General features: G+C 41.8%; 1 protein-coding gene across 1 annotated transcript; it reads right to left on the bottom strand.

The window, feature by feature from the left end:
* Positions 1–5997: 5997 nt before the first annotated feature.
* On the bottom strand, positions 5998–10641 carry RPTN (repetin). The gene is made up of 3 exons (XM_054479426.1): positions 10621–10641; positions 9196–9353; positions 5998–8409 (listed from the first exon to the last, which is right to left on the bottom strand). The coding sequence occupies exons 2-3, from the start codon at positions 9331–9333 to the stop codon at positions 6049–6051; spliced, it is 2499 nt and encodes an 832-aa protein (XP_054335401.1). The 5' UTR covers positions 9334–9353; positions 10621–10641; the 3' UTR covers positions 5998–6048.
* Between the last annotated feature and the right edge of the window lie 316 nt (positions 10642–10957).

The raw sequence follows: 10957 nt of genomic DNA, 5'->3' as shown, positions 1-10957 counted from the left end.
GGCATTCAAATCTGTTTAGCAAGTGGTTGCTCTGCAGCCTGCTTAGATTCCTCTCCTGAAAAGCCTCTTTCCTTCTGTACTACAGGGCCAGGTAGCAAATTTTCTGATTTTTTATGCTCTGATTTCCTTTTAATTATAAGTTCCAACTTTAAGTCACTTCTTTGCTCCCATATCTGATCACAGCCTGTTAGAAGCAGCCACACCACATCTTGAATGCTTTGCTCCTTAGAAATTTCTTCTACCAGATACCCTAGGTCATCACTCTTAAGTTCATGCTTCCTTAGATCCCTAGCAGCCAAGCTCTTTGTTACAGTGTAACAAGGGTGACCTTTGCTCCAGTTCCCAATAAGTTTCTCATTTCCATTTGAGACCTCATCAGCCTGGGCTTCACTGTTCATATTTCGATCAGTATTTTGGTCACAACCACTTAGCAAGTCTTGGAGAAGTTCCAAACTTTCCCTCATCTTCCTGTCTTCTTCTGAGACCTCCAAATTATTCTAGTCTCTGCCCATTACCCAGTTCCAAAGCTGTTTCCACATCTTCAGTTATCTTTATAGCAACACCCCACTCTCAGTACCAATTTCCTGTATTAGTACATTTTGCATTGTTATAAGAAATAATAAAAGACTGGGTAATTTATAAAGAACAGAGGTTTATTTTGGATCATAGCTCCTCAGATTGTACAAGAAGTGTGATGCCAGCATCTACTTCTGGTGAAAGCATTAGGAAGCTTTTAGTCATGGTGGAAAGTGAAGGGCAAACAGGCATGTCACATGGCAGGAGAGAGAGCAAAAGAGAGAAGGAAGAGGTTCTAGTCTCTTTTAAACAACCAGATCTCACATGACCTCATGGAGTGAGAACTCACTCATTACCACAAGGACAGCACCAAGGCATTCATGAAGAATCTGCCTCCATGACCCAAATACCTCCCACTAGGCCCCACCTCCAACACTGGGGATCACACTTTAACGTGAGATTTGGAAGAGACACACACCCAAATCATATCAAAATGTATTTGTTAAGCTTCTATTAAAATAATGTAGGAGAAGAAAAGATAATGCATACCAAGTAAATGAGCAAGGAGAGATCAGATTATAAATCACTTTTGTATATATCATCTGTATTTATCTCTAAGAAACTTTAGAATTTTTAAACTTTGGAATTTTTTCTTCAGCTTTTATTTTAGCTTTAGAGGGTACATGTGTAAGTTTGTTACATAGATATATTGTGTGACATTGAGGTTTGGGGTATGAATCTCATCATCCGGGTGTTGAGCTTAGTACCCAATAGGAAGTTTTTCAATCTACACTCCTTTCCCTCCTTCCCCCCTCTAGTGGTCCCCAGTGTATATTGTTCCCATCTTTATGTCCATGTGTACTCAGTGTTTAGCTCCCACTTATAAGGGAGAACATGTGGTATTTGGTTTTCTGTTTCTGCATTAATTTGCTTAGAATAATGGCCTCTAGCTGCATCCATGTTGCTGCAAAGGACATGATTTTGTTCATTTTTTATGGCTGTGTAGTATTCCATGGTGTATATGTACTACATTTTCTTTATCCAATCCACCATTGATAGGAATCTAGGTTGATTCCATGTCTTTGCTATTGTGAATAGTGCTGCAATAAACATATAAGTGCATGTGTCTTTTTGGTAGAAGACTTTATTTTCTTTTGGGTATGTACCCAGTAATGGGATATAGCTCTGTTTTAAGTTCTTTGAGAAATCTTCAAACTGCTTAACATGGTGGTTGAATTAATTTATATTCCAACAACAGTGTATAAGTATTCTCTTTTCTCCACAGCTTTGCCAGCATCAGTTATTTGTTGACTTTGTAATAATAGCCATTCTGACTGGTGTGAGATTGTATCTTACTGTGGTTTTGATTTGCATTTCTCTGATGATTAATGATGAGCATTTTTTCATGTTTGTTGGCTGGCTGCTTGTATGTCTTCTTTTGAAAAGTGTTTGCTCATGTCCTTTGCCCATTTTTTAATGGTGTTATTTGTTTTTCTCTTGTTGATTTAAGTTCCTTATAGATATTGAATATTGGACCTTTGTTGGATTAATAGTTTGCAAACATTTTCTCCCATTTTGTAGGTTTTCCATTTACTCTGTTGGCAGCTTCTTTTGCTGTGCAGAAGCTCTTTAGTTTGATTAAGTTCCACTTATTAATTTTTGTTTTTTAAACTGGATTTTTAAACCCCATTTTACAGATGAGAAAACTGAGACTTAAAGAGACAATTTTTTTTAAGATCATAAAATTGGTAAGTGGTGAAGGCAGGTCTTAAATACAAGTCTTTTTAAAATTTTAAATCTCAGCTCCATGTATGTAATTGGTCAGTCATTGTGCTTGATGTGAAATATACAACTGTGAATAAGATGCAATTTCTGTCTTCTGGGACCTTATTGCTTGATGGGGAACAGATGGGTTTAAAATTTACTTCAATGCAATTGGATAAGCTGTATGCTGATGATAGGTGCAGAAGGTGCTGCCAGTCCCAAGAATGGGTAGGATTTTGGCAGACAAAGATCAGGACAGCATTTAAGTGGAAGAAATTGTATAAGCAATGACATGGAGGCTAGGAAGTTGTCCTGTTAAGTCTAGGGGCATTGTTGGAAACTGAGTTGGAAATGTACACTGAAGCCAGAGCATGGAGGGCTTCTATGAGCATTCAACCAACACTTATTTATTGGATGTACATCATGACAAGATATTGTCTGAAATGCAAGAGTACAGCAGCAAACAAGACAAACAAAATCCTTGTTCTTATGGGCCTTACATTCCAGTAGGGAGAAAAAGATAATAAATGAGTAGCATAAAAACAAGGTATCAAATATGAAAAGTGTTAAGAACATTGGCAGCCCAAATGAGGAATATATGGCAGAGGCTGATTGGGGTGATACTGTTTTAGAATAAATGCCAGAGAAAGCTTCTCTCATGAGGTGACTTTTTAACTGAGACCTGAATGAAATAAGGATTGAGCCACACCAAGATCGAGGAGAAGACTATTCTGATCAAAAGAAATAGCTGGTTCAAAGGTCTCCAGGTGGGGATCAGCTTGTCCTGCTAGAATCATGGAAAGAAGGCCAGAGTGATTAGAAAACAGTGTTACAGAGGACAATGGTGAAAGATGAGGCTTTGCAGGGCCCCATCCTATAGGAAGGTCCTGAGAACAAAGTTGGATTTTATTCTCAATGTGGAGGGAAACTACTGGGAATTTCAAGTAGGGAGTGGCACAGTGTGGTCTACCTTTTTAAAAGGGATGGAGAGTCCCATCAGGAAGCTGTGTTCTAGGAGAGGCGACCTGGACTGGGATGATAGGAGTAGAGATGAAAATAATCATGGATTTGGGCTGTTTTGTATTTTGAGATAGAAAAGAAAGGACTTGGCATGTAGATGATGCACTGAATGTTGAGCAGCTTCCAGATTTTGAGTTCTTTCAACCTGATTCTCCACCTTCTGATTTAGTTTGCTGGGGAGAGTTTAAATTATAGAGAATATTTGTGAAGGAGACTCATCTTACACATGAACACATATGTCATTTAAACAGCAGCCAACATATGGGCGTTCCTGTTCATCTTGAGGCTCAGGACAAGCCATGGCCCTTTGCATTTCTCTCTCCCCCAGGATCACAGTCCTAGCTTAGATGTCTTTCTTCTAAGTCCTTCTTAGGACTCTTTCTCAGTCCTTCTAGGTATGGCTACTTACTCCCTTGGTGTCATAACAGTATTTTTTTTGTACTTATGACATTGTGCCTTGCATAATGGTTGTTTGCTGTATATATTTGTCTTACTATATTTTTATTTCCTTCAGGAAAGCAGCTGTTGTTATGAGTTATTATATTCTTCCTATGGTAAATACAATCCGATGGCCCTCAGCATCCATTCCTATCTCCTTCTATATTTCCTAGACTTCTTTGCAGCTAGAGTTCTAGATGTGAATTAATGTTTTTCAAATTAGGCATATTTGCATGATATTTGGAAGGTGAAAGTGAGTTAGAGACAATCATACCAAGATTTTGGCTATTTTTTTTTTTTTTTTTGCAAATAAGGTTATAGAGACATGTTGATAGGCAATTTTGGCAGCAATGTCAGAGGCTTCTGAATCACATGTTTCTGATTTTTGGATTGCAAGTCTGATGATGTATTGAACTCAACAGTCCCAGGGATTGATTTCTAATTTCTAATAATTCAGCCCTTATTGTTCTAGGCGGTAAAGCCCTTATTGTTTAAAATACCTAAAAATGTTACTGTTTCATTCCTTGAGCTATAACTAAATGAGGAGTTAATTCAGTCTCTCGTTTGTCCCTTTGGTTTATATGCAGTAGATGTCCAATTAATGTCCAGTTGAATTTATTACAAAGCCAGACTTATTTCCTCCATCTGTCCACTTATTCAAAAACAATGGGTACCACTAGACATCACTGGCTCTATTAAGTGCTGAGAAGTACAAGGCTGAGTAAGATATGGTCTTATTCCCAGTTTTCCAGGAGAGAAAATTACCATAGAGTGTGGGCCAAATGATATAACAGAAGTGAGTGTGAACTTAGAGAAAGCAGAGTTTGGAGTGTCCAGAAAGGCTGCTTAGAAGAGGTGATGTTTTAGTTGGGACCCAGAGGATGCCTAGGTTTTTGTCAGGCAGAAAATAGCGGGGAGGTATTCCATGCTGATGGGATGGCATATTCAAAGACATGAATTCATGAATGATCAAGTGTACCAAGAAAAGGCCAAGTCCTTGGTGTGGCTGGAGCATTGGATGCTCCTGGGAGGGGCTTCTCATGCAAGTAGGCTGGGTAGGTCGTCTGATCAGATAGTGAGGCCTATGTGCCACATTGAGGGATGTAAATTTTTTTCTCAAGTCACTGGGGAGCCACTGAGGAAAAGGGCCATTAAGGCAGTGGAGATGGAGACGTGAGAAGAGATTCAAAAGTTATGGGGATGTAGAGTTGGGAAGACTCAATGACCATTTGAATGTGGTGGTGAGGGAGTGGTAAAGGTAAAATATGACTCAGTAGAGGGAGGAGGAGCTGAAAATTATATTTAGATAAGTTTCATTTTGACTCTTTATTATTTGTTTTGTATTGATTCTTATTTTTTTTCAGTGCCCAGGAACTCAGGGAACAAAGACATTTTAGAAGTCAAGAAATAAGGTGTTATTTTTGGAAAATGACTCAAAAGTGAAAATAGTACAACCCCACAGTGAAGAAAGGAGTCTTGAAAGTCATTGCTCATCAATTATTTATTAGATATTTTAATACAATTCATAATCTGCACATAGATTTTCTTGAGAAGAGTTTTCAGGTCTTAGGAGCTATGAATCAATAGTCTTGATCCCCTGGAATTTGCAAACATATGACATATGCTTTCTCTCTATTTTATATAATCAGAAACTAGAAAGGTATTGAATTGGAATGGGTCCATTCAGCTCTAGTGATAGGCACTAATGGACAGTCCTTCTGGTGTGGAATAAGAGCCTGGCATGGGAGATGTAGTAAACATCAGAGATGCACTCTATGTTCTCGGCTCTTGTAGCAGCCTTGAACTGAGTTTCATTCTAGTCTAGACTATGAGGCTTGAAATTCCTGATGTTTTATCCACAGGAGCCAAAGCTCACGAAACCTAGGGTTCCTTGAGCAGTGGAGATGTAGTATAATCCTTGGATGTAATGTAAATCTTCAGAATATCTTTTCTGTTTCTGAACTTTAGGGAGAAGTGTTCTACCTTTCAATGATTCAACCGGGTCTCATCTACACAGAGGGCAAAGCAGGAAATGATTTAGATACCCAAACTGATCAACATTAAGATATGATTATTTCACCCAATTTACCACCTAGATTTCACTGAATCAGAAAACCCTAGAATTGCTGCTCAAAGAACCAAAAAGCCCTTATGTGAATGCTAGTACTCAAAAACATCCTTGTAGGGAGATACAGCAGAGGATAGAGGGAAGAAATACATTCTCAATCTCTTAAATCGAATTGAAGGTGAACTCGACATATAGATTTCTTTTTTGGCTTTGTGTTGCTTTACCTCTGGTGCTCACATAGCCTAGTACTGGTAGGATTTCTGCTCTTGCACATAGTCATAGAGGGGGTTGGGAACAGTAGCTCCCTTGGTAGGGTGACCACGCTGTTCTCTGCTTTGGGGACTCCCACTGCTCTGGGTTGGATAGAAGGATGGTTCAGTGTGTCTTTTCTGTGAGCCTTGGCTCTGGTCATCCTCTTTCATGTGGAATTTTTCTCTGTTAGGACAGCTTCTCTGGGTCACTTGGGATTTTTGATTCTGAGATCCTTGATACCTCTCTTTCTCCTCATAGTTTTGTCTATTATGTTGTTGCTGATGGTTTTGATCCTCTTCATGGGTTTGCCTGTCTCGTCTCTGATGGTTCTGCTCATCTTCATGGGTTTGCATGTCTCGTCTCTGATGGTTCTGCTCGTCTTTATGGGTTTGCCTGTCCCGTCTCTGACGGTTCTGCTCGTCTTCGTGCGTTTGCCTGTCTCGTCTCTGACGGTTCTGCTTGTCTTCATGGGTTTGCCTGTCTTGTCTCTGAAGGGTCTGCTTGTCTTCATGGGTTTGCCTGTCTCGTCTCTGACGGTCCTGCTCGTCTTCATGGGTTTGCCTGTCTCGTCTCTGATGGGTCTGCTCGTCTTCATAGGTTTGCCTGTCTCGTCTCTGATGGTTCTGCTCGTCTTCATGGGTTTGCCTGTCTCGTCTCTGACGGCTCTGTTCATCTTCATGTGTTTGTCTGTCTCGTCTCTGATGGTTCTGCTCATCTTCATGGGTTCGCCTGTCCTGTGTCCCACGTGGACCTTCCTGACCCTCATGGCTGTGTCTATCCCAACTTTGATGGCCCTGCTCTTCCTCTGCCCAGTGGCTCAGCCCCTCACCATGACTCTGCCTGGTCTGGGCCTGTCTGTGGCCCTGCTCACTACTGCATGATTGCCAGTCTCTCCCTTTGTGACAAAGTGGTCTTTCTTGTTGGATTTGTGCTAAGAGTTTGTGTTGGTGGTGTTGGCTATCCTCTTCAGGCTCCCATACCTGGTGGCTGTTCTGCTGTGAGTCCCTAGACTGGAATCCCTGTCCCTGGTTTTGGTACCCTTCCTGTCCTGGAGTCTGTTGACTTAGCCTCCCTAATCTTCCTGATTGTTCAACATAAGAGGCTTTTCTTGTTCCTTTAGTCCCTTGGAAGTACTTATTTTGCCCTTGTATTTCCCCAGTCTGTGATTGAATATAGTGGGAACTCTGGCCTTGTCTGTCTGTCTGACCATAATGATAGCTCTGGCCTTGTCTGTCTGTCTGACCGTAATGGGAACTCTGGCCTTGTCTGTCTGTCTGACCATAATGGGAACTCTGGCCTTGTCTGTCTGTCTGACCATAGTGGGAACTCTGGCCTTGTCTGTCCATCTGACCATAGTGGGAACTCTGGCCTTGTCTGTCCATCTGACCATAGTGGGAACTTTGGCCTTGTCCGCCTGGGTGACCATAATGATAACTCTGGTCTTGTCTGTCTGTCTGACCATAGTGGGAACTCTGGCCTTGTCTGTCTGGCTGACTGTAGTGGGAACTCTGGCCTTGTCTGTCTGTCTGACTGTAGTGGGAACTCTGGCCTTGTCTGTCTGTCTGATCATAATGATAACTCTGGTCTTGTCTGTCCATCTGACCGTAGTGGGAACTCTGGCCTTGTCTGTCTGTCTGACCACAGCCTAATTCCTGACCCAGCCTCTCAGACTGTCCACAATAAGAGCCTGATTTCTGTTGATTTGTCTGGTTAAAGCGAGAGGCTTGTCCAAGTGTTTCAGATTGTTGTGCAAGTCTTTCAGACTGACCATAATGAGAATCCTGAACTGGTTTTCCACACCGATTTAAGGCAAAGACATGTCCCTGCCATTTAGCCTGGCCACTGGTAGATTTGTGACTCACTTTTTTACCAGAGCTGGGGTCTTGACTTTGTCTCTCCGACTGATCAAAGCTGAAATCCTTGTCTCGTCTCTCAGATTGATTGTGGTGAGAATCTCTGTCTTGTCTCTCAGGCTGACCATGGTGGGAATCTCTGTCTTGTTTCTCAGACTGACCATGGTGAGAATCTCTGTCTTGTCTCTCAGGCTGCCCATGGTGGGAATCTCCATCTTGTCTCTCAGGCTGACTGTGGTGGGAGTTCTGCCTTTCTTCCTCGTGCCTCTGTCTGTGTTGTCTGCCTGTGTTTCCTGGGAACTTACGGTCTTGTGCTCCTTCCTGCCCCCTTTCTTGCTGTGAGGTCCTGCCTCCATGTGACTTATTGTCTAGCTTACGATAGCAGGCTTGGACCAACTGGAACACCAACAAGAGGTACTCATGAAAATCAACATGTCCATCTCGGTCTTGATCTAAGAGGTTCAAGATGGTTTCCACAGTCTCTGGGTTATTTGGTCTCTGTTAGGAGATAAAACAAAGAGCAAAATCAGATGCTGTCCTGTGCATACTAAGATGTGTATCAGTGTTCATGCCCCAATCCATTTGGTGCTGCATGGACCTTCCTAGTTTGAAAAACCATTAATCTGAAGTGGTGTGGACTTGGCGCTAGTCTTTGATCAGCTGGTTCTCAGAACCTTGCTGGATCAATGGGAGCATGACCATAGGGAGTAGATACATTTATTTAAAATCAGCTCCATTAGTAATTAATTTGATTAATTTCAAAGTTATCCCATTCCATCACAGGCTATATCCTAGTTGTTTACCCCCTTTTTTTTACTCACTGCACTGTGAGATCCTAGAAGGAGGGGGAGCTGATTTTATTCATGTTTGTATTCCTTGTGCCTAGGGGCATAGAGCAGGTGCTCAGTGACTCTTTATTGGTTGAATGAATGAATACATGAAAAGATGTGCGGATAGCACTAAATGAATACATGAAAAGATGTGTAGATAGCACTAAATATAGAAATCAAGGTATGAATCTTAGGTTTTCTTCTGAGAAATTATTCCCTGTTACCTTGAAGTTATACTCTCTCCTGTTCAAATTCAGATACAAGGAGGTGTGTGTGTGTGTGTGTGTGTGTGTGTGTGTGTGTGTATGCTGGGAGAGAACTACTAAGAAGCTGCCTGAAATTCCTTTTGTTACAGGGCAGAGCAAGCCCAAATAAAACAAAGCATCCGACCCTGGTGCAGGTGTCAGAGTCATTCACACTTGATCTCATGGGGCTATGTGTCTGTGTATCTTACCCGGAGGATGTCTCCAAACTCAGCCAAGAGCAGTTGTTTCAACTCTTCCTTGCATAGTAAGGCACAGTCCCCATTCCCTTTGGCATATTTGTAGAATACGTCAATCACACTGAGTATGCTATTCAGGAGTTGAGCCATTTTGACAAGTACAGGCGAACCTAAAAGAAGAAACAAGATTTCTCCTGTCATTAGGAAAATGACCATGAGACAGCATTTCCAGAGGGGAAGTGACCCCTCTGGATCTGGGAAAAAGTTTAAGAAGTGAGAGACCCCCTTCTTAGCTGTACCCCTCCCTTGCCCTGACTCACAGTCGGGGACCAAATATCATTGCTATAGTGGGAGATGGTGCAAACTTGGTTCCCGTGCTATAAAAAGAGACAATTTCTTAAAAAACAAAAAATGCATTGCAGGTGTTTTACATATCCCATCCTCTACTCCAGGCAGGATTCACCTGATAGAAAATCTCATATTAGAACAAAAGGAGGGGAGGCCAGGAAGCCCAATAGAGGCAGGAACAGAAGCCAGCATAGTAGGGCATAATTTTCAACTAACAACTAGCAGACTGGAGGGGGCACTAAATAGATCCCACTGAACAGGTTTCAGTCTTGTAACGAGCCTTTCTTAAGCAAGGAAGAAGGCTGAAAGTCTCTCTTCACGGTCTAAGGAAGCTTTCTGGGAGTCTAAATTCCAGCAAATGCTTCTGGCCTGGATGATTTGGGGACATGCTTATAAAATGAATTCAATGAATATGAAAGCTGTTACAGACAAAAATAGCAAGTGGGTACATAGCCAAATTAAGGGCACAGGTTATAGGAGGTATATATAATCAGTTAGGTCCACATTGGCCATGCTGGGAGACTTGGGTCTTTTGGGATCTAAATCTCAATTACATTTTTTTCTTGTGGTATGAAAATTCCAGTTAGTGGGTTTATAGGCCTCCAAACTGAAGCCCTATCTGCAGAGCATGTTGAATTGCCAAAAGCATACAAACAGTGATGTCTATAAGAATAAGTAACAAATAATGGATCACATGGGACAAGCTGGGTCCCTTGTTGTAATTCAATGCAATGAGACTTGAGCATTGCTAGGCCCATGGTCCAGAGCCTTGGCCCTAAACTATTAGGTCTTTCCTAACTTGCACAAAAAGTAAATGCTCCACTATGGGAGACTAAGCTATTCATCAATTGTTCTAGCCTTCAGTTTTGGGATGCCTAGGACACATTGAAGTGAAGGCATTTGCATTTTACAGGCACAGAAGTAGTCCACCCCAGCTATTGTCATATTCTCAGAGCCAGAAAAATGAAGCGGAAGGTAACCAAGGCTATTACCCATAGGAATTAAGTCTCAGACCTCCCCAGCCTGGTGCATTATAGGGCTCTTGAGAGCCTTGTAGATACTACCAATGCTCCCCTATGCATGTCTTACCTGCTTGAGGAGGAAGGAACAGAAGATTCAGGAGTCAGAGAGGATATTAGAGACCTAAAAACTCATCCTATTTATAGGGGTTTTAATTATCCTACCAGGCCATCCCAGGAGACACCCATTCTGTGGCAAAGCCTGAATCACTCTGGTCCCAGCCCAGCTCAGCCCAGCTTGACCTCTCCCTCTGCAAACTGTTTGGTTTATTTACTTCCCCCACTTGCTCATGAACCTGTTTGTCACTACAGTAGGTGACACTGTTTAAGTTCCAGCCCCATTTAATTAAGAGAATGTGTGTGTATGTGTATGTATTTGTGCTGTGAGGGTCCCAAAAGACAGAGGT

The sequence above is a fragment of the Pongo pygmaeus genome, chromosome 1, assembly GCF_028885625.2.
Source record: "Pongo pygmaeus isolate AG05252 chromosome 1, NHGRI_mPonPyg2-v2.0_pri, whole genome shotgun sequence".
Classification (NCBI taxonomy): Eukaryota; Metazoa; Chordata; class Mammalia; order Primates; family Hominidae; genus Pongo; species Pongo pygmaeus.
Note: the sequence above shows the minus strand (reverse complement) of the source record. Positions and strands in the feature narration are given on the sequence as shown.